The sequence below is a fragment of the Seriola aureovittata genome, chromosome 2, assembly GCF_021018895.1.
Source record: "Seriola aureovittata isolate HTS-2021-v1 ecotype China chromosome 2, ASM2101889v1, whole genome shotgun sequence".
NCBI classification, from domain to species: domain Eukaryota; kingdom Metazoa; phylum Chordata; class Actinopteri; order Carangiformes; family Carangidae; genus Seriola; species Seriola aureovittata.
Window position 1 is genome coordinate 14403882 of NC_079365.1, and position 24622 is coordinate 14428503.

Sequence of the window (24622 nt, forward strand, 5' to 3'; positions counted from 1 at the left end):
TGAACAGCATTTCTCTTTAATTCTGTGTGTATCAGACACAACAAGTTTTATTGATATGATTCCACATGAGATTATTTACATTCAAGATGACAGTGACATATGAGCACCTCTGTTTTATCTTTGTTCCCTTTTTCCTCTTTCTGCTCGATTATGACACGCGCTTTGTGTGAGTTGTTGTGTGTTTAGTTCAGATAACACTCTAACAATGGCAGGGTTAAAATAGCCCACCAACGGGAAAAACACAAGATATTTGCTAATCTTCAGGGAATACACAGACATACTTCACAGCTCGAAAGGATTCAGATCCCACAGTGAAACTGGAATCTACAGTCACCCAGTGAAGTCAAGGATACAGCCATTTCAGGAAAGCGAGTACGACTGTGTTAAGGGATGTGAGAGCCCAGTACTCTTGCGGAAAAAAAGGAATTGGTCCCTTATGAAAAATATTATGCATTACAAAAATATCCATCAGGAAATTTCAGTGGAAAAAGTAAGAAATTTATACATATACAATATGAAGTACATGAAGTCCCTGTGGTGCTTCAACAACATCTTTTCACACACTTCATCTCATCTGTCATCACCACCTGTAGATGTGTATATGCAGTGTACGCACACACACTCTGACGAACACAATCAAACCAAGATCAAATCCAGATTAGCCTGCACCATGATGGGATTTGAAAGAAACTTGGAAGGAAATTTGGGAAAAAATGTGAAGATGGAGACACTGATACCTTGATAACTTCTTTGTAGGAGTGAAACAAGTCAAACAACGCTGACAGAGCACTCTGACTCGGTCGAGGCACTCCCACTTCAGAAGGGTAAAGTGAGTTTGTGTTTCATCGTGGGGCATTACTGCTCGCTCTCTGTGAGCTGATCCAGGTTGTTTGATCCATGTGATGAATAAGTCCCACCCTCACCCTTAAATGTGACTGCCTGGAAATTAGCAGTCACACCCTGAAATAAAAAGCAACAAATTAATATTTTCTTTCTTGCAAATTTCAATACATGATTCTCAAAGATGTTATTTTGTGTTAAAGTAAAAGACATTTGAAATACAGTAGCCACACTGTCAGTTAAATTATTCCTAATTTCTAAACCACCGGAGAATAAAACAATGAGATTAGAACTTAAAAGATTCATTAACACCCTGATTTAAATGTTAAAAATATTCACTACAGAGTAAAGTTTATTACAAATTATTGTGTTAAAGCTGCATTAATCAATTTTTTTAGCCACCTGGAGGCAGCACAACAAGCTGTGAGCGTTATATTACTACATGTGAGCAATCAGCTGCTATTTTACACATCACAAGGTGAATATAAGTCCAATATTTACTCTCCTTTTAGCTCTGTTTTTTGGTGTCCATCAACTCCTGAGAAAAATACCTGTCACTTTAGCAGCTAAATGCTCAAATACGTTCAACAGCTAGCTGCTAACTGTGTCTTTCTGCCTTTTGGCGATAAGCAGATGCAGTAAGTTTATAGAGATTTTATTTTACATAAAAACAATGGTTAAGAGTAATAAACCCAAACAGTGAAGTTTGGGTTCGTCACATAGACATTTGATCAATTGTTGATACAGAAATATTTACTAGTGCAGCTTTAAAAAGGATGTATGTATACAAAATGTCTGTCTTCTCCAACGCTGAAATGCACCACATGAAAAACTACAACTTTAGGTTGATGTTAGACACTGGATTTTACTTTTACAATATTAGAGTCAGTGAGGAAGGTGCAACAAAGGCTTGACGCCTGAGGGATCAGCACCTTAGACACAAAGTTATCAGCTACATAGGAAACCTGTTTGTACGTCTGCACCCAAAGCAGGATGCAAACGCTGCTGATCCAAAAACATAAAGAGCGAGAAACAAGAGGACGGGAGTGACTTTGTGGAATCAGGCCAGATAAACTTGACTAATAAGAGCACCGTGAGCAAACCACTTCCTCCTCTTGGTGGAAGTCTGAGCCAACAAGATAAAACAGTAGGTCAGAGGGTTTGGCATAAAGTAGATGACTGAATGACACCATCTAGAGTTTAGGTCGTCCAGGTTTTTGAATCAACGCAGGAACAACAACAGGATATTTGACCAAATCACTCAGAGTCATTTCCCCTCATCACAAGTGATCATGACAACAAACAGCCTGAGGCTGCTGCTACAGAGGCAACAGCTCCACCGATCTGATCTACACTTTAAACCCAGTGAATTTATTTCTACTGTAAACAATAAATACTTAACACTGTAGTTATAAAGTGTATAAAGACCATAGACCAACTAACTAGGTATAAGCTCAAAATTAGGCATTACTCCATCTTATGTCAAGTTCAAATCACCACCACTGACCGCACCCAGCAGTGATGTCACTGTGCACGACACACCCTGGAGTACACTTCTACGTCACTGCAGCAAGGTGCAAGGTTTCACCAGCCGAGGTCAGCAAACATACGACTTCCACCTGCTGTTAAGTCGCTCTTCATACACTTTAAAAATACATTTTTAAAAAAAGCCACCCCTGGTATGAAGCGACCTGTCTGTCAAAGGAATAGTTCACAGGCGTAACTACTTTCAACTGAAGAAAAAGTCACAATGAAACCTGTTCACAGTGTGTTCAGTGGATTATCCAGAGTAATGTAGAGACCATTGCGTTTTTCACCTGGATTCAGCTGAACTGCACCGTGATGGCTTCAGACACTGATATCTCAAAACCCGAACATAAAAATAAAAACATATGATATGCTAATACGTCAACTTAAGAATATGAATTCTGTTTTCCACTGTGTAAATGAAGACTGATGTACCTGCATGCTGTGCTGGCTGCAGGGCGTCAGACCGTTAGACGTCTCACGGTCGTGTCTCACCTCTGTGCACAAACTGAGCTGATTGTGGGAGGACAGTGGCGAGTGAGCTGCTCGAGGTGTCACAGCACAAGGGTTGGAAACCTTAAAAGAGAGACATGAATCAAATAAAGAAGATGATAGAGATGGAAAGAAGCATGCTTGCGTATTAAACTTATATGGTGGTATTGCTGTACACTCACCGCCTTCGAGGCAGGGCAGTGTTTGGGCGGATGAAGAGAGGGCAGGGAGGCGTTGTAAGAAAGCAGGCGGGGCTGCTGACGTCGGTCCATGGATGCCGAGGAGTGAGGTCGCAGGCCAGATGCTGACGCAGTTGGAGACTTCATGTTCCTGCCCAGACTGTTTGACTTGCTTTCCCTGCGTTGGTACTCTATCGGGGACTGGAGGGCTGCAGTGGACAGGAAGAGATGTCACATTACTCATACGCTCCAAACTCTTACATCTGCAGTTTTATTACTAAACTCTGGTACCATTAAGGAAGTTCCTCTGAGTCTCTAAGATCTGGACCACGTCATTAAGCCAAGCCAGCTGTATTTCCGGAGATAATGCCTGCATGATGAAGCGTGTCACACTGCTGTCAGTCCCCCGAGAGGTCAGGACCAGACAGCATGGATCTTCCTCAGAGTGCTCCTCCACGCCCAAACAGCTGACCTGCAGACGTCAGCCTAACGTTAGACACCAAGGAAAAACACTACACCGAAGATGCGTTGAAATATAGTGTTACTCTAACCTTGATGCTGTTTTTAAACGTGTACCCTGGCAACGAGAAGCCTTTTTTCTTGTCAATTGGCTCACTGAAGATGACCAGCTGCTCGAACAGGAAGACCCGCCTCTCCCTCGCTCTGGACAGGAAGCCACTTTCCTGCTCGCTGACAGAGAATGTATCCTGCTGCAGCAGCTTCCCCTGAGCTGTGATTTTACCCTGAAACAGTATGTATGTCACAAACATTGTGAGAGGCCACAAGTTGCCATGGATACGTGTTTAATCTGCGATGAGAGATCTCACCTCGAAACCTTGGAGCCTGCCTACATTCATCATATCATTACAGCGTTTTGGCACGAAACACATCACCTCCACGGCCTTCTGATGGAGCAAGTTAATTGAAAACCAGTAAGTGAAAATGAGACTTTGGTGCACAGATAGATGTTTGCCACTTACAGATTCACAATACTTTTTTGTATTTTTGAGCTCATACCTGCAGCTCCACAACATCCCTTCCCGCTTTACTGTAGTACTTCAGGAAGTCCTGAGGGAGCCGGTCAAAGAGAGGCTTTTATTTAGTGTTTTAGGGATTTTTAAAATGAAGAAGAAACATGCCTTTTTCATGCTTTAATTCTAACACAATCTCTGTGCATCTACAGGCTGATGGGATAACTAACTTTCTATTTTATGACAAAAAGTTCCATTAATTTGAAGATTAATTACAGTTTAAATTTGTTTTCCCTTTCATGTAATTTTTTTGTTTAATCTCAGTACCACTTTCTACTAAATCACCATTTATAAAGGGATTGTATACTTTAATGAAGGGCTTCAATAAATGAGTTCCTATACTTTTCAGATCAGTTATAAGCCATTAATAGGAACAACTTTTGTATTGCCAGGTTGTATAAAATCTCTTCTTACAGTTTTTATTTTATGAATCCAATATACAAGAAATTATGTAAAATAGTCACATTAAACATCAAACCTTCAGCAGCAGCTGATACTTCATGATCCTCTGGACAGGTTTGATGAGCAGGTCATTGAGCTGCAGCCTGTGACCCAACTGCTGCCTGAGATCCTGTCAGGTAAAAAAGAAAAGAGACAAAAGGTTTTAGATATAAATAAAAAGTGCTCCAGTTAAATCTACTGTAGTCTAAAAGTTTAGTCACCTCAAAGTAGGTCTCAATGTACTCAGAGACAATGTGCTCTGACTTGGGTTTGTTCTGACAGTAAACCACGTACATGTGAAGACGTCGTTCCTGCAGATTTAAGGCAGAGAAACAGTTCATGTGACAGTTATTCTAAACAACACGTGTTTTTTTGCGTGTGAGGGGCCGTGTGAAGAATGAACGGCCAGAACAGAGAGGGAATAAAACCTCTGAGCTGCTCCGACTCTTAGTTTCCTCTCCGCTTTTGTTGCATTTCTCTTCCCCTGGAGAGTTTTGTGGAAGTTTGGTGAAATCAGTGCAGAAACTTTGCCTCATTAAATAGTTCCAATGGCTGAGAAAGAATGGTTTAATGTTTAATTTGGCGTGGCTCAATTAAGCATGCTACACTATGCTGAGTTCAGTGGGAAAGAGAAGGTGAGCTGGAAAAGCTGCACCACATCAAAACATTTTTCCAGTAGTTTATCCTCCCAACCTCCCGCAAGATTTCATACTGAAACTGATCTGTACAGCGACAACATAAAGTATTTAACACCCTTTTTTATCTGTGAATTTCTGCATTATATCATTGAATCAGCATCTTTTGATTTAGTTTTGTGTTTGTTATTTGTTCATTATTTGGAGAAATATCCACAGATATGTTTTCACTTTGACATTAAATGGTCTTTATCTTCAGAGTAAAATGCTAAAATATGAATAAGTTCATAATGGGGTGAATACTTTTCATGGCTCATTTTCACACACAGCATGGTCTCTGTGGACCATCTTTCACGCTGATTGTCGGCTTTGACGGCGCTTTAGTGAAACCACAGTGATTACAAAACCATTTATTCTGCAGCTGCACCTGCGGACAATTGAAGTGTAAGATGAAGTCACATCTGAGTGGCACGGGGCCAACGCTTTACACACAGTTACAGCCCTGAGCTGTGAGACGGCTGCAACCTTCAGCAAGTCAAAACATGCAGCGAAATGAAAACAGAGAGTTCTCGTCTACATTTGTTATTCATTGATCTGGGGACTCACATGTTTGATGAAGAGCTGGGCCAAGCTGTCTGGATCACCCACACATTTCTCCAGCTCTGCCAGGAAATAACTGTGTGACACGAAGCAGGGAGGAACAGACCAAACAAACAAACACACACATAGGCAAGAAACAGGGGACATGGCAAACTGTCAAAAAAAACATGACAAGCTCATTAAAAGTAAAAACTTAAACCGTAAGAGATCGTTCAAATTCAGAAGAACTGAGCGGGGAGAAAAAAAAAAGACGAAAGAGACGTCTCTAACTCACTCTTTATGCCAGTCGTAGATCTGGTGGATGTTTCCAAACACAATCCTGTCCTTCCCCTTCATGTCCTCTGGAACTCCTTGATTGGCCATGGTGACCATGTAGCCCTACACACACACACACACACAGACACACACACACACACACACACACAGACACACACACACACACACACACACACACACACACACACACACACACACACACACACACAGTAATCACATCAATCAGAAGTTGATAGTTTCCAGACTCTTTCAGTTTAAGACATAAATATTATAATAGTGTTAGTGATTAAAAGTCTGAGTTTTGTCTTGTATGAAAACCGATTATTTGAAGCCTTGAAGAGAGACACACCTGCACTATGAGGCCGAGATCTTCCACATACAGCCGTTCTGTCTCTATGAGTTCTGTCAGCACATATCTGAAGAACAGATTTTAAAACAGCAAATACATGATAATCAGGCAAAAAATTAAAACCAGAAATGTAGGCCTATAGTTGTTAAAGGAACAGTTGACATTTTGGGAAATACGCTCATTTGCTTTTTCACACACAGTGAGATGAGAAGATCGATACCACTCTGAAGCTACAGCCAGCAGCTGGTTAGCTTAGCTTAGCATAAAGACTGGAAACAAGGGGAAACAGCTAGCAAAATCCTCCACAGCACACTAATCAACACATTATGTCTCATTGCTTTGATCACTAAAAAAAACGAAACATAATAAACTTCGGTTTTACGAGAGGTTATGTGTTAGACTATTTCTGTAGGACATAAACTCCCTGAAGTCAGTGCGCGCAGCCAAGAAATAGTCTGGCACATAAACTGGTGCTTGAATAGGGATTTTATTACTATTGGACAGATGAGTTGGACTAGCTGTTTCCCCATTTCCATTCCTTACGCGAAGCTAAACTGCCCATCTCCTGCCTCCAGTTTCACCTTGTACCGTACAGACATGAGCGTGGTATCAATCTTCTCACCTGATCCTTGTAAAAGGAAGTGAACAGGTGTATTTCCCGAAAACGTTGCACTATTCCTTTAACGTAGAAGCCGAACACCTACATGCTCTTCTCTAAGGCAATGTTTCTCTCCTCTTCGCTGTCCACCATGGCAGACCACTGACTACCTGAGTCGTCAGTCACAGTACAGCTGTCTTCTCCCTGGAGAGTGTTGATGCTGGATTTTTGACTCTAAAACACACAACAAGATAGTACAGCTTTTGGTGAACATCAGTGTAACATATTATGTAAGATGAAACAAACACCGTGGTGGAAAGTAAGTACAGTAATTTTGTGGTACTTTACTAGAGTATCTCTATTTTCTGCTTCTTTCTATCTTCTGCTCTCTATCTACATTTAAGAGGGAAATACTGAACTTTCTGGTCCACTACATTTACCTAACGGCTACTAGCTACTTTATGGAATACACTTTTAAAATCAAAAACAACATGTGATAAGTTACTTTGTCAAAGATTTAACCAGAGGTTCCCAGTGTTTTGGCTTGGGACCCGTTATGTAAAAGCAGCGTCTAGTTGAGGCCCCTTGACATGTTTCTGAAGACTATGCATTGTTAGCAGTCCCACCAAAGAGACATTTCCCCCCTAAAACCTTTCAGATGGTTTCATTTAAACAACAAGTTGGTGCCAAAGGAGGTAAAATTATTCAGTATTTCCCCCTAAAAAGCAAAGATTTGAAAAAAAAAAAAAAAAATACAATACATTTGTGAAGCAGAACTTTTTTGCAGTGAGGTCACTCCTGCATTAAAACTTTATATAAAGCAGTTAAAAGTAGCTCCACCTCCACCAGCTGTAACAGTAAAATGCTGCTTAGACATGGATGCATCAGTTTTAACTATCAAATAATGTCATATAATAATCCATTAGTCACGAAGCCCATTTTTTTCTGCATGTATGCACTTTTACTTTGGACATTTGAATATGACGATAATACTTCTGCACTTTTGCTTAGGAATTAAACCTGTAACGGAGTATCTTCAAATTGCTACGTTGGTGCTGTTACTAAAGGATCTGAATACTGGTGAAAGGCTATGGTGCACAGTGACGCCTGACCACTGCTCATCAGCCACTCACACTGAAATAACTGAATAGCCTCAGCATCCTTTGACGTAGCCAGCACACATCTGTGGAAAAATAAGAAGATGTGAGGGTCTTAATTCTGGGGAAAACATCAGTAGGGTAATTTCGCTGATCCTCTTTTGGAAAGTCCTGCCCACCACCCCCACCCCCTAAATCTCAAGTAACCTGAGAGTAATAATCACTTTTTAATGTCTCTCCTTGCTGCTGAGGAGACTGTTGGGCAGAGAAATTTGGAAAAGTGGAATCAGGCCTGACGGATGAAGGTGAATAATGAGCAACATTTGCACAATTTGTCAAGTCATATAAAAGAGGTCGGGAATAACTGACCACCGCATGGAGAGTTGTTATATAACAAATACCACTCCTCACCTAAAAGCAGTATAATCTAATGTGAATTTGACTCTAATCCTCTTGACACACCATAGTCTCACCACATTTTGTTCTCTGCCTCAGTGCACTAGATGATAATCCTTCTGTGGAGGCAGTTTGTAGGTCAAATATGCACTTTCTGTTTATTTTACCTTTTTTTTTTTTTTTTTCGCTCTCTCACTCTGTCTGAGTAGACTGCTCACGTCCTCACGCAGCAGCCTGCCCACACAAATCATCAGATTTAACTTCCATCAAAACTGCTGAGCTTCGCTTTATGTTTGCTCTTGAGGTTTCTTCCTCTCTTACAGCAGTTATCTCCTCTGAAAACCATGAAAAGTTTAAAGGAATAGTTCAACATTTTGGGAAACACACACACGCTTTCATGTTGAGAAGCTGATTACTGCTCTCACATCTGTACTCAGCAGCCGGTTAGCTTAGCTTAGCATAAAGACTGAAAACAGGGGCAACAGCTAGCCTGGCTCTGTCCAAAGGTAACACTTACTAGCGCCTCTAAAACTCACTAATTAACACGTTTCAACTGTTTGTGTAATCCTGTAGTACAGAAACTGAAGTGCAAACAAATGTGATAATTTGCTGTTTAACAAGGGATTATGTGGCGAACTAATGTTCTTGCATTTATCAACCTGTCTTTTTTAAATTTAGGTTATTGTGTGGATTAAACAACAGAGATATACTGATCTCAACATATCTTTCCAGTCTCTATCCTGGCTCCTGCAACATATTGACCATACGGACATCACTGTGGTATCAACCTTCTCTTTTAACTCTCAGCAAGAAAGCGAATAAGCGTATTTCCCAAATTGTCAAACTATTGCTTTAAAGAGACGATAAGTCTTTCTAATCACAGCAGCACAAGAATAGAGGAGTAAAGAGCCAAAGTAAATATAAAGCTGAAGGTGTTTATGACGTAATTTTATCCCAACAGGCTATTAGACTGAAAAAGGCTAAAAGTGAGGACAGTAATTTATCGAGCTGACTTGAGAGGTGAAAGGATTTGAACTGTTCAAAACCCGTTTCTACTTATCTGTTATGTAAAGCTAATGAAACTTGACTCTGTCATCCTTGGAGGAGAACTGCCCGACATCCAAAGGCCAGTTTCTCACCTTGCCTTTAGGCCTCTTCTTCTTCTAATTTCAGAGTAAACTCCTCACCCCTAACCCTGACCCTGTTTCAGCCTGTTACAGACTGCTTGGTTAGTTGATTACTTCCAGATGGCGTCTCGAAAAGCCCACAGGATTGATTCCATTCACCAGGGCCTTTCAAGGAGCGCTCAGTACAGGGAAGGGTTTCAAGAAAGAAGCGGTGTGTGCGCTCGTGTGTGAACACGCACACAAAATATGCAACAAAATGTGAGAATATGTTCTGTTCATTTGGCACAATTGATGGAAGTAAAATTATGTGTGAAAATAAGATCCCTTTCTCATAATGACACAGCTGAACAGGATGTAGAGTTACCTGTGTATGTTTCTAATTCATAGTTTGAGTGTGAGTTGCCTTGATATTTCAGTGTATATGTTTCAGTACATACATATAAATTATTAGTTTATGAGACCTGCATTACCTAAAGGTTGAATGATGAGAGAAGCTCCAGTGAAAGAATTATAGTTATTGTCCGGGGACTGTTTTACCTCCATAATTCAAACTTTCAAATGTGTTTTTCTTCAACTCATTTCAATATATGTTCTTATTAAAAAGTACAATTTTATACACAGTGTAATTTCATCTCATCACAATAGTAACCTATAAGTATTATACACAACAGTTTCCCAACTATTTTTTGGACTGCATCTGATTTTTTTTTACTTGACGTGACTTGTAGATCAGACGACCAAAGTAATGGCTTGTCTCTAGTGCAGATCAAATATTTGGATTTTAAAACACATAAAAAAATGTGTTTTATCTGCTTTTATCGCCATAGAAAATCTCCCTTCATTTTGGTTCTTCATAATATTAACTAGCTCGTGCCAACAGTATTGGAAAGGCAGCTTTTACAAATGGAGTAGAGGGTGATTTATGGACTGTGGACCTTCCAAAATCACTTTGAAATCAGTATCCTGTGTCGGTAACTATTGCACAAAGAATCTACAAAGTTTAATTATTATTCCTTTTTGTCGAATCATATTGTTTCATCACAGCCCACTGACGAATGTCCCTGGGTCCAGTCCCAGTCTCTGGCCCAGAGATTGGGAACCACTGTTATATATGGTAATAGAATATCTGACAACTTGTGATATGATTGTTATGACTCTGAGCCTTTAATCCAACTATAGCAAATCTAAATTTGGCCTCAGACAGAAAGACAGAAAAAGCTTTTGAATCAAGACCTCTCAGTATTGATTTGCGTGTGTGTGCTTCACCAAGACGCACAATGAAAGTCTTGGACTTTATTGTGTTATCCTTGATATGTGTGTGATTAAATATCTATTTTCACTCTTTTCTCATACAAACTGCTCATACTAGGAAGATGACATATTTATGTGTGTGTGTGTGTGTGTGTGTGTGTGTGTGTGTGTGTGTGTGTGTGTGTGTGTGTGTGAGTGTGTGTGTGTGTGTGTGGGTGTGTGTGTGTGGGTCCTCACAAGTATAGCAGGACAAACGTGTGTGTGTAGGTGCATGTAAACAGAGATAGAAAAAGATTTAACAGAACAATATTGAATAGAAAAGAAGGAAACAGTAGAAGAACAGAATAGAACAGGATAGAATAGAATAGAATAGAGTCATTACTAGACTCCGTGTGTCTCTGTCCTGCAGGAGGTCAGATAAGTGGCTCTGACACGACGGCTGTATAGGAGAAGAAGCTGCTGGACTTGCCAAACTGTCTCTCCTCACCTGTACAACACAAAAATAAACAGCCATTAGAAACAAGCAGACAAAGTGTGCTTCCTCAGGGTGAATAAATGCGTAATGTAAGTCTTTATGGCTCACCGTGTCTCCAGAGGGGAGGATGGTGTAGTTACCGTGCGGTTCCAGGGGCCTCGGCTGAGCCTCACTGTGGGAAAGAAGCAAAGGCGGCTGCCTCCCGTCTGACCTGCACATCTGCTTCTCGACTTTTCCTGCTCCTCCTCTGGCATCAGAGCTCAGTTTGCGGACGGGGTTGGTGAGCCACTTCTTCAGGGCACTGACAGGGTGCCGTGATCCTCCAGATGAGGAGTGTGAGCCGGGGCTGGAGCTGCCTGAGGCCTGGTGGGGCACAGAGCCCACTGATGGGGCGATACTACCATCACTGCCCGCCATAGAGTACGACTCTGCTGCAGAGAGAGAGTGAGAGGGAGTGAGAGGGAGAGGAAGGGGGAGAAAAGGGGGAAAAGGATTGGGTTAAAATACAGCCGCTAATTGTGGGGTACATCCTCTCAGGTCAGATGGCGCAGACAGATTTCTGCACAAAAATGTTGTTCAATTTCCTGTGTTAAACCCTAACTGTAACTTTAGTAGCTGCAGCTACTGTACCTACCGGTCCTAAATTATTATAAACACAAAAACAGATCTGTTCTCACGACTCATGCATTTAACTGGAAATTTTATACCAGTTAGACTTGCTTGCATTTGTTGTACAGTGTTAAAAGAAAATGTAGCTAAACCAAAAATGTGGTAACAACAACCAAAGAAATCTGTGTAACTCACACAGTTTTTTTTTTTTTTTACTAAACTTTACAAGACAGGATGGATGTAAAATAAAATATAACTAAACACAGACGGTCTCATTTTCAATTCAATGACAAAAGCATTATTTGTATTCATAGAGGCAGACCTCATGTTGTGTAGGATGGAATTACGTTTTAATTAGATAAATGCAGAAATACAGGAATATAGACATCCTGTATTTACAGTTTTAACAAAATGTACTTTAAATAGACAGTAAAGGTTCTCGTTATGCAGCAGATTACCCACTGTTAATGTTATGTTATTATGTATGATTAGATTATTATTATTGATGCATAGCGAGAATGTTATTGTTGTTCTCGGTCAAAGAGGAGCTCATTTCAAACTATTTTATAATCAAAATAGTTTCAAAAATTGTCCAGCTTTCTTGAAATTGTACGCACAGTAAGTACAGTCCTTGAGTAATAAATGTATTTGCCACCACTGGTTAAAATTTTAATATTTTTTCCATGGAATCACGACACTGTGAATGCTGGATCTGAAAATCTACACTGGGCTATAAATTACACTATAAATCATTATAGTCCTGCTCGTACCAACTGTGGTGACTGTAAACTCTCTGCGGCTACAACTCTGACCCCTGTTTCACCTACGTGCCGACTTATAATGTGAACAGTGGATGAATCATTCAAAGGTTCGAGGGAGTTTTTTGGATTCTGTGACTTCAAGTCATTTAAAACTGATCTCATCACGTCTGCGCTGATCTGCCCTCGATCTACTACCCAGGCTTGACCAACTCTGGAGCTGACACCCTTTTTACGCCACAGCTGGATCTTGTTTCCCGCTTTAAGTCTCTAGACTGTGGAAACTGGTACCTAATCTTCAACCACACTGTTTTAATCAGGCATCCTAACAGCAACATTTCACTCTGTTCTGCTGATGGTAGCAAAGTGGAATCTTTCAGGAGCCCCACTTTGTCGTTTTGGACTCTTCCCAGAAGCCACTATTCCCTGTCAGCACATTTATGTAAGCTGTAATCATAATAACAAGCTTTCAAGAAGCCAGTGAAAATCTGGGTCAGCCATTTGCCAAAACTGCCTGATACAGCTATTAAACAAGACACCATATTGACAGTAAAATACTGAATGATGTGTTTTTCTTCCTGCTCCATTTAAGCTCTCCTTCTATTTATTCTTCTTATTCTTCCCTAAATACTTCATCCACCGTTCATGACACTGGCTTTTTTGTGTTGTGCTTTTATTCACATATATGTACTGTATATGCTGGTCCCTTGAGCTGACTGTCAGACAAAAGTTTAGTCTCCCATAAAACAATCTAGACATTTATATCAGGCTTCAATAATTAATTTCAATGATTAAACTAATTCATCATCTGGCAAAGTCACATTCCATTACTCATTTCAGTAATGGGATGATATAGAGGGAAGGGAGGAGGGTCAGGGTGTGTGTGTGTGTGTGTGTGTGTGTGTGTGTGTGTGTGTGTGTGTGTGTTTCTGTTGATCCTTGGGGTAAGGTTTGAGAGGTCCAAATGAATCTTATCACAATTCATGCTGACCAACAATAATCAATCAGTTTAGGACGATAGGAGAAAGGAAGCTGATTGAGAAAAACACAAAGTACAGCTGACAGTGATGGGAAGGTCATTAGTTTTGCAAATATCTTGTTCATAAAACAAAGTTCTGCAGCAACTGAAATTTTGAAGGTTCAATCATTATAATTCATCCTGAATGGAAAGCTTGCACCAAATCAGTCCATTAGACATTGAGACAAGTTACTAAAAATAATTTAAATAATGTTCACCTGCTGTTGGCACTATAGAGGGAAAGTCAGGGGATCAACAGTGTCATTAGGATTCATCCTCTGGGACCATGAGCGTCTGCGCTAAATTTCAGAGTCCAATAGTTATTGAGATATTTCATTCTGGACCAAAGGTATAGACCTATCAATCAAGCCTGTGTTGTCAAATCCAGTCTGTCTCACAATCTTCACTGCATACCACTGTCTCTCTCATGTATTTCCTGTCACTTTTCACAGTAGTTTTGTTTCGCTCAGTATAATAAGAAGAGACCAAACATCCCAACAATTGACCAGAAAATGTCAGACTGGCTTTACCAGCCAAATCCTCAACTATGTGACCCAAATAAAAACAGAAATTCACTTTTTGCAAACATCTACAAAAGTCCACATGCACACAAATATAGCCATCTGGTCTCCTTGTTGTTGTTGTTGTTGTTTTCTATCAAGGTCAGGCCATACAGGACCACTAATGACCATCTCACCATCTGTTGAAATGATACAAGTGCGCCATACTGCAGGTTTTCCTGCAAAAACATCGACACTTTCTCTGAACTGACCCATAATTGTGTGTGATGGTCACTGTGACGTCCAAATCACTGCTGAGCTGAGCAACTCAGCATGTCGTGTTTGTTTGAGACACTTATGTAATGTGTCATTTTCCCACGGAGCAACAGCTGGAGCACCATCCGGACTGCAGGGAGTGTCAGCAGTGCGTGCAAGCATGCATGCTGTGAACGCATCCTCACAGGCGGGAATTATGGACATCCAAATGATATTGAACACTTTTATGTTGTGTAAACCTTGTGTCGATGAAAATAGTGAAACATTAATGTTTTATTATTTTTTCTCACACTTCAGCGAGGCTGATCAGTGTGACTTGTCAGCTGTGGAGGTGGCTTCGTGTGTAACTCAAATTCTCTAGTGCATGCAGATTGATGGATGGTTTAAGGTTGGGAGGGGTTTGACTCTCTCTGTGACCCCATTGGCTCAGACAACACACCTACCCAGATGGAAAGAGATGGCAGCTAACAGGACCAAACATTAGCACGGGGTCAGTCAACCTGCCAGTAATCCTGTTCTGTTGCACTGAAGCACTATCAGCTCAAACACTGCCAGCAAATTGTACAACCCTGCGGCTTGACAGTTTGAAATGCGAGAGCAGAAACTAACTTGCTGCTGAAATTGAGCAGACTGTTTGTGTAGTTTTTGGAATATTTTTTTATTTCCGTTCACTACGGAAAAGGAAAGTCACTTGGCTTTACTTAGATTATGCATTTTACTTTGTGATTTCCTACATTTCCATATCCACACTTCCTCACATTGTCTTCAGTTGTGCAGTTAATTTACTGACCCATACAAAAGCTATGAATGATGTGAGCATATGAGCAATGTGCAGGAGTTTTGTGTCTTAGGTGTTCAGGTGACTCTGTCCGCTCCTGAAGAGTGGCTTAATGTAACTTTAACTCTACATCTTTTAATTGGTAGGTCATTTATGAGTAAAGTGGCAGTTTGTCAATTAGAGTAGGACATTGTCTGTCATCAATGAACAATATGACGTGATGCAATTTAATGAGGAATTAGTATCCATCGCTGAATCACAATGTGTAATTGCAACGGGTGGATATTATCCACTTGAATTACTTTTGGTTGCCTTTAAACCAAAACACTGAGACTCTATGTCACGGCACAGTTGAGGGCTAAGTGGCATAATTACACATAGAGTTACATTATAAAACTAAACTGCTTTTATATTGTTGGATGTATAAAGAGAAGACCGTTCTCATGATAGAGTACATTTGTGCTTATCTGGCTCCGATGGGAGAGTGAGTGCTGCTTCCATGACCTACTTTATATCATGGAAGTGCTGTTGAGGTGGTCTCTCTCTCTCTCTCTCTCTCTCTCTCTCTCTCTCTCTCTCTCTCTCTCTCTCTCTCTCTCTCTCTCTCTCTCTCTCTCTCTCTCTCTCTCTCTCTCTCTCTCTCTCTCTCTCTCTCTCTCTCTCTCTCTCTCTCTCTCTCTCTTAAGGCAGATGGTTTGGAGACAGTTAACTACTTCCCCCACTCAACCCCATAAATGGTCACAGTCAGTAACACCAGGAATTATTGAGAAGCTGTTGGACCGCTGCTTCAAAGAGCATGATGACACTTCACCAGCTCCAAGCATGACTAAAGCTTTGCACATGTTACGTGCCAGGCCTTCACTTGTGTGCCACGTGTATATGGGACCTGATTGCTGTTGGTGTTTCATATTATGTGCACAGTGTTGGATGAAATCATCATTACTGATATCAGCGCCAACGATTTGGCGCTCAAAAGGTCTGCTTCACTTCCTGTTGAAATACTGCCAAGAAAAATACCTCAATCCACATCGCTGTCATCAACAAACCTACAAATCATCCACTCTCACATTGTCTGCATCCATTCAATCCTTAGCAGGATTAATGCACAGTTTATCAATCTGGGAGAGTGACAGTTGAATAGACCCCCCACACTCACACACACACACACACACACACACTCTCACACACACACACACACACACACACACACACACACACACACACACACACACACACACACACATAAATATGTCATCTTCCTAGCTCCACATTACATTTTAATTCCAGGCACAGGACCTTTAGCATTTACATGCTAATGTTTAGGTCCTTGCTTTATTGCATTATGTCACTGTCGCAGGTAAAATACAGAATGGAGCTCAAGCTTAAACCAGGGTCACATTAGATCGACCACCTACTCACATACTCATCTCTACTCTATCCTATGGTATAAATTTGGATGCAGCTGCTACCAACAGCTTTGACTTTTCAGTCGTTGGCCTGAACTGCCTGAAAAAAAAATAGTGTGAGGTGTGAGAATGCGATAAATGTCTTCAGGTGATGTCAACGTTGGTTCCGGCTGAAGTCTGAAAATGAAAACATCTGTGAGTGTAGCATTAGAAAGAAGAGAGCTTAACAGACTATACTGCAGCCTGGTCGCTAGATCTGGCTCTCCTGCATTGATTCTGATACTTTTTAAACTGTCCTTGGTGAGTTTGACAGTGTTAGTTGTTAATCAGACCAGCGTGTGTCTTTCTGATCTATGACAAGAATGATTATGATTAATATCCCTTCACCCTCACATGTGATTACATCCTGCATGTTGACAATTGACCCAGTTGGAGTCTCTACAATCCTGTCGGACACCACTTCCTTTTTCCCACGGCACTGCAGGCTGCTGAATCTCGCTCGTACACTGTGGTCACTCTTCTTACTGTAGTTTTTGTCTCTCACCCCAAAAAATCATCTCAGTCTACTCCATCTCCTCTCAGTGAAGGTCTGGCTAAGGTCAGGTGTGAGTTCAGGTTAAAACTGAGTATTAAATGCAACACACAAGTTTCACAGGTCTTTGCACTGGCATAAGACAGCTCCCTCCTTACAGCTGCCCCGAGTCCTAACTGAACATGAAGAAACAGAACTGAGAGACTATGCACCATAGAGCTGGAACAAACGTCCAGAGGACAGAAGACTTGTCCCTTCTTTGACTATACCTCTAAATTGAGGTTTAAAATGTTTACTTTCTCCACTGCCTTTGACTAAACTTTAAACTGTCAGCACAACATTGACATATTATCATCTTATACAGAATTAGCATTTATTTTAAGTCATGTGTCTGGTGATAGGTGTCTGTGTCTTGGTCTCAAACATTTACTCTGGGTAAATATCTGGCTCTTTAGCTGATACAGGCTCCACTATGTTCAACAGCGAGTTGCTAACTTTGTCTGTCTGCTGTTTGGTGCTAAGCAGTGAGCATGCAGCAGGTTTCTCAAAGCTTTTGGCTGAAAACAGGTGTCTGCTGCAGCTGTTATGTGCACGTGTATGTTGCTGAGAATGAATCAAAACAGTGAACTTGAAAAATGAGCTGAAAGACACTAAAACGCATAGTCAGGTGATCATTCTCTGTTAGTTTGTCACTACTTGTTTCTGTTGTATTCTTCCTGTCAAGGGTTTCTATGTTTTAAATGAGCATTTTATTGTTTTCATCCATATCTCATGTTTTAATGCATTATGTAAAGCACTTTGAATGCTGACAAGGAGATTGAGTTGTCTGTGCCTGCTGGACCTTTCCCTTGTAGGGACACAAGACCACATCTCACTGACTAATTGAGCGCTTTAATGCAAACCCAGTTCAAATAAAGATCAGCCAGTCCAGTGGTTCAATGACAATATTAGAGCAAAACACCCAGCAATCAAATTCAAAAATGCAAAATGGCTAAGTCGATATGTAGTCTACCACATATGTATGTGTTCTGTGTAACTAAACACTTTTGTGCTTGTTAGTCATCATGTTTACTTCTTCACATACTGGCAGTGACAACCTCACACACACTGGTGGGCTAATAGACTATTAGTCATGCTGGTTTCTGAGCCAGAGTGATGCATGTGTAATGAGACAGTGAGATTGCTGGCAGGACATTCAAGTAAATTTCCAAGCAAGTTTCCCAAACATACTTTATCCCGATGGTGTTTCTCTTTGGCTCACGGACATTGTACCAAATGAAATGACACACTCATTGAGAGAGGGGTTGCAAAATGAAGAAGTAATGGGGAAGAAGTCTTCAGGGGAGGTAGAGTGACATCAAAAACCCAAGTGCACATAAGAACAACTCAAAAACGAAGCAAAGGCTGCCCAGCAAAAGTACATCACTCCTTGAAAAGGTATGGAGGAAGAGACAAACAGAGACAAAAAAAGAGAGCCGATACTACCCTGACTTTGATTGCTAGTCTTTCTATAAACACAAAGCAAACTCATCCACAGACTCACAAACAGACAAAAGAAGGTATTTTTAGAGTCACAGGGTTGAAAACATCTTGTATAACAGCAATACTGGCATCACGTCACGCAGGCGATGTGTATCCCAGAGAAAAGTGCCATAGATGTTCTATTAAGCTTTGTGAACAAAGGTGAGAAAGCAAGGCATCTCAGCACACAAGTGTTTTCATTTTCACATTTCACACGTCTATTTGTGGGTCTGTCAGAGCAGTGGAGGTCACGGAGGAGCTGCTCTGTAATCACTCCCCGAGCAACTGGAACAACTGAGGACTTAGGAGTCGAGGGCAGTAATGGGACGTGTTTACGTGTCTATGTATGTGCCTGTGTGTGTGCATGCTCAAACATGTGTGTGTGTAGAGCTGCCTTTCCTCTGAAACAGTGGTCACAGTAGTGTGGGGGTACAGATTAGGGAAATCACTTTCTGTTTTTACCTGCTGCCACACACATATATCACACAGAACCGCAGTCAGAAATGCATCTGATATGGAAAAACTACAACAACAAAAAAAACTAACCCTACAGCAGGAACAAAAAGATAAGAGAGCAAAGTCTTTGTAATGTAAACTAATGCCTTCATCTCATAGTATTTAAGATTTGTGCTATGCTAACTGCCAAACTGCTACATATGTATTCCCAAAACTGACGAAATGTATGAAAAGTTATCTGATTTCTCCAAAATATGAAAATATATAACATATATAAATATATCAATGAATGATATTGTTAGTTAAATAATTAAAATGGAGCATAAAAATAAAAACATTTAAGCTCCAAACAGAAAAAAAAAACATCAATCACTGATTGGTTACTCATGTAACCGTAGCTAAAGCATTTTAGCTGCACAGTTACCGAGTCAGCTACTTGGACGTTCACAGACACTGTCACTCTAGTCTTCATCAAGAAGCACAGTAAAAAACTTGGACTGTGTTATCCTTGATATGTGTGTGATTTAATATCTATTTCTCTTTTCTCATATAAACTGTGTGTGTGTGTGTGTGTGTGTGTGTGGGTGGGTGTGTGTGTGTGTGTGTGTGTGTGTGTGTGTGTGTGTGTGTGTGTCTGTGGTTAGGGGTCTAGTTTTTTATGGAAAGGAATGTCGGGACAGTGACTCATTGACTCTTGTGTTTCCATGATTCGGTGATCAGAAGCATATTCAGAGACACTCCAAAGATCCAGATGTGACTCTATCACTGTTTTTGTTTGTGTCTCTTTGGAACATGAATCACTCACTGGGTTGCACCTCTTGTTGTACCTGTATCACATCACTTCCCAACACAGCCTGAAAATTTACAGAGAATCAAACCTGAAGACAATTTGTGAAAGTGACTCTGTACCTTGTCTCTAGGTAAAAATCCAAAATCAAAACCTGTGTTATTTTTGGGAATGCTCTCTAAAAGTCTATTTTGGTATTTCATGCGGTTATGCACATTTAAAGGAATAATCCGCTGTTTTTTAGCTCTCTATCCCCTTAATGGTAGAAGCAATGATCAATAAAGAGCATCAGCACTCTCAGTATCTCTAACCCAGAGCATCCCAGATGTCAAGTAGCCCACCATGGTGTAATCAAAGTCCACATCTCAAAATAGAAGACAAACTTAAGTCAAGAGGAAATGAAAAGGCAGTTTTCTAGCTACTTTCTGCAGTTACTGTTTCTATAAACTGATATTTGCTGACAGCATCCTGCCCAGTGGTAACACTGTTTGCTTGGTTGCTAAATCTGGCTGAGGTAGTCACCAACAACAGCAAGTCAGTAGGATTAATATAGGGATTTTCACGTTTAGGCTAATCCCTCCTACTGTCAAAATATTAGCCATTGCTTGATTGTTGTACATACAGTATTGCATTCACACAATTCTACAAACCACAAACACACAACAGGTAAAACTGTAGGATGCTAATTAGCCTCTCAGACCCATGAGGTCTATAATTAGCCTCAAGGGGTGTATATCTGGTGTGTAGTAGAAATGGGTATTATAGAAATGGTTGACACCAGTAAGAGCTGGGTTATAAGTGGAGGTGGTTTTTAGACCATCTCTGAGTGTATTTCACACGTTCTTTTGGCCATTTTTCTACAAACTTAGGTAACATTTGAGGTTGCCATAACATCCACAATACAAGGAGTGAAGCATTCCTTCAAGTAGTCTAATCTCCGTCCATTGGCTACCACATTGTTGTTTATATAAACCTCCAAGCAGGTGGAGAGGAGGGAGGACACATAATAATCTCCACTTTGTCCCTAAATTTTGCATTAAACATGAAGGACATATGCAGCAGGTGCCTTACATAACTTTGCCCAGACAGCATCATCCTCTGTTTTAGAGTAATCTACTACAGGCTGCAAGCCTCTTAGTAAGACTGGAAAGTAAATGAATGGAAAATGTAACATTTTGGGAAATAAATGTGCAAAGAAAGATTGAGTAGATTTTATTTTACTTTATACCATATAAAAACCAGCTCTAAGAGAAAGGGACACCTGAGTGCATTGGCTATGATTACAAAACATGATGTACAATTAACAAAATTAACTGTCTGCAACATCTTTGGGAAGTCAGAAAAACAACCTAATATACTAAATATGAGTAAAAAGGAAAATCCTTTAAACTTGATGTGCAGACTTTATCCCACAGTCAGAAAACACCTACAATAAATCTCCTCCTGAAGAGCGGAGCATCTACGTACCTCTGACTCGGACAAAGCAGCAGCCACATTTGCTGAGCAGTTTTCTGAACAGGTGCTGACACCCACACCCTCGCTGGTGGTGACCCCCTCTCATGATGATCCACTCCTGCTGCTAGACCCAATACTATCAGAAGCAGGCATAGTGCTGGAAGGACACACACATAAGCACATGCACACACACTATTCCTGTGGTAATCCCATGAGGAGATGAGAGGAAAAGTGTCCACAGTGCTCAACAGTCATTGTCCAAATCTGAGTACAAAAACCCTGAGACAAAAATGCTGTTACTATCCCATGATTTGAAGACAAACAGCAGCAGAAAACCAGAGAGGCCGTCCTCTCCTCCACTCCCGAGCCTCTCTGTGTGGTCAGATAGTGGGCAAAGATTATGAGAGGGACCAAAAGTAAGTGAGGGAGCGACAGAGAGGCAGGGAAGGGGAGGAGCTGTGATGAGGGAAGGGATGGTAGCTAACATGCTGCACTGCTGTGCCAGCATCTGTTTCCCTGTCCCACCTCCTCCCGTTTGTCCTTCTTCCCCTTCTGTTCACCCTCCCCTACATCTTCACACCTCCTCATCAGCTTCCCTTCTCTTCTCTCTACAGTCCTGAGCAATGAAACATAAATGGACTTTCCAAGATTTCCATCCGTACAGATTAACTCCCCATTCAATGACAAATTTAGTAGAAAAATTCATGGTACCCCAAAGAGGAACTTGCTGATCCCCTGAATTTTCATTTCAGGCCATCAGTGGATCAAAGTTTTCATTTATCTATTGAAATATCACAACATCTACTGGATGGGTCAGCACCAAATTCTGTGCGGATATTCGTGGTCTCCGAGGGATGAATGCTCTCTTGCCTTTTCCTCTAGCGCCACCACGAGGGGGACATTTGTGGTTTTGAGTGAAATGTCTCAATGACTTTAGGATGCAGTGTCACACAATTTGATACACACATTTATGTCCTCTTCAGGGAGATGATTTTGGTGATCCCCAAACTTTTTATTTAGCACCATCATCAGGTCAAATTTTTTATTTGTCCAATATTTTGGTTTATGACCAAACACTTGCAAAGCCAATAACGTTCACTTTCAATGGATCATGGGATAATGTACAGGGTAGGGAAGAAGAGAAAAAAAAATACAATATACTTCTACTACACAAAGTTATAGTTTTGTGAGTGAGAGAGAGAGAGTGAGAGAGAGAGAGAGAGAGAGAGAGAGAGAGTGTGTGTGTGTGTGTGTGTGTGTGTGTGTGTGTGACTTTAAAAAACTGAAAATGGATAATTTAAAATCACTCTTTAGTTGAGCTGTCCACCAATCATTAATATATGTAAACTGTACAGAGATGTCACCAGTTGACATCAGTTCATTTTAAGGGGTCAGAAACATTGGAACCACTGTTTAAAGTGAAGAGGAAATTCAAAACATCCATGGAAAATTCACTTGACCTCTGCTGCAAATCAGGCGTGTGTGCACAAATATCATTGCAATTCCTCTGCAAGTGTTTCTCTGTGTGTAAGTGACTGTGTAAAGCTTCCAGTAAAACTTTATAAAAACAGCCTCAATGATTCAGTTGTACTGACACTTGCAGATCAACAAAGATGATCGATCATTAAACTGGCAAAGGACCTTCTGCTCTAATCAGCAGTGCAGCTGCTCTTTCTTGTTACCACAGGTACCAAAGCATTTCCTCTGCTGTGGACAAACCAACATGTGGAAATATCCAGCAAACGACAAACTGAGCTGGCAGGATAGAAGCAGGCCGATTTAATCTCAAAGCAAAGATTAAGTATTCATGACTAGATGATCTTCTGTGTACAGCTGTCCAGGCTCGTGGCAGCCGGTAGTGTGAGTCAAGGAGATTTATGCATAAACTCATACGAACCCAAACAAGGACAAAGTCAGCGAAGAAGAAAGAAAAAAAAATACATAAGAACTTGCCTCCAATACAGCTGCTGTTTCTATGAGACACGCGAATATTACACAGTTCCACGCAGACAGTTACACGGTCATGTCACAAGTTGACCAAAACAACCCTCGAATCTCAATCCACCGAGGACAGATTACGGCTATAAAAACATCAAAATGCTCTTGCTCTCTTTGCCATCAAGTTAAGCTTTTAAAAACTCTGCTGAAATGATGATCCCTGTGAGCTGAAAAGCACTGATCTCCCCCACAATGTAGGATTATTGTATGTGCATGCATGTGTATGTGAGCGTGCAAATGCCTAATTAGTCAATATCTAATCATCAGGCCAAGGTCATGCGTTGCTTTAAGTGTTTTAAATCTTAAAGTCATCTGTGATGTTTTGAGTGCAAAGTGCAACATGTTCAGTCAAATCTCCGACGTGACGACTGTTCTTCTTTTCTGTCAGATAGCTCCCCACTATGGGTGACATAGGAAGTGCACACAGCAGTAAACTACTGTATTTCCCTGTATTTGCCGAAGACATGGGAGCAGCAGATGAACCCACAGTGTTACCTTTGCATCCTGCAGCCACACCGGATTTCCTTGTCCACTTGAACTGTGTCCTGATGTCCTGATTGTTTTCAGTGGACAACAGTTTCTCCCGGCTGGTGTCTGAAATCTTATGAAAAGGACAGACGAGAGTAAGTGGGTGAAGCAATGAACAAAATAAGTTGAAATTTAACATTTAATTGTGGCTCTATTTGTGATGTGTTTGCCTGAAAGGTTTAAGGGTAGGTAGAACAGAACAGAAAAAAGAGATGGAGCTAATTATACCACTTGTCTACTCTATTTCACCTTTCTCTCCCCACCCTTCTGTCTTTCCTATTTTTGCTTCAGTTTAAGTGGTTTTTTATCTTATCTGTGGAATTTCTCTGAGAGGACGAAACTGATTGGGAGACAGCACAACATCAAACCAGAGGGTCAAAGAAGACTAATGCTGAAGAATAAGTCAGGCTTCATATCTAGTTACTGCCATACAAAAATGTCCTTAAATGACTCAAAGACCTTAATGAAGGCAAGATAGTTGAAAAAGTTTGTGGGATGAATTGACGAAGAATTCTGGAGGTTGTTCAATTCTGATGGATTTGCATCCAAAACCTGAAAAAATGGGAAGCACTTCCAAAAAATGTTTCTATAACAGATTATTTCTATAATAATAAAAAAAATCAACCCTATATTATATAACTTAGCTTTAGATTCATATTTACAAGGATAAAAATCTAATTATGTTA

The 24622-nt window shown here is 40.7% G+C and overlaps 1 protein-coding gene across 3 annotated transcripts in view; it reads right to left on the minus strand.

Annotated features, from left to right (window-relative positions):
• The window catches only part of arhgef25b (Rho guanine nucleotide exchange factor (GEF) 25b), a 27651-nt gene continuing 3029 nt past the window's right edge, over positions 1 to 24622 (minus strand). The window contains exons 2-17 of one of the 3 annotated variants that reach the window (XM_056388020.1): positions 23904 to 24009; positions 11423 to 11745; positions 11222 to 11326; positions 7075 to 7202; positions 6371 to 6437; positions 6020 to 6123; positions 5752 to 5821; positions 4732 to 4821; positions 4548 to 4640; positions 4056 to 4106; positions 3866 to 3943; positions 3590 to 3781; positions 3330 to 3510; positions 3042 to 3247; positions 2803 to 2943; positions 1 to 960 (exon numbers count right to left, since the gene is read on the minus strand). In XM_056388020.1, coding sequence (XP_056243995.1) covers positions 856 to 960; positions 2803 to 2943; positions 3042 to 3247; positions 3330 to 3510; positions 3590 to 3781; positions 3866 to 3943; positions 4056 to 4106; positions 4548 to 4640; positions 4732 to 4821; positions 5752 to 5821; positions 6020 to 6123; positions 6371 to 6437; positions 7075 to 7202; positions 11222 to 11326; positions 11423 to 11731 — 1920 coding nt within the window. In that variant the 5' untranslated portion in view covers positions 11732 to 11745; positions 23904 to 24009 and the 3' untranslated portion in view covers positions 1 to 855. Of the gene's footprint in view, positions 961 to 2802; positions 2944 to 3041; positions 3248 to 3329; positions 3511 to 3589; positions 3782 to 3865; positions 3944 to 4055; positions 4107 to 4547; positions 4641 to 4731; positions 4822 to 5751; positions 5822 to 6019; positions 6124 to 6370; positions 6438 to 7074; positions 7203 to 11221; positions 11327 to 11422; positions 11746 to 21422; positions 21817 to 23903; positions 24010 to 24622 lie in introns of those variants that run through there. The other 2 variants (XM_056388011.1, XM_056388002.1) reach the window with 2 other exon arrangements.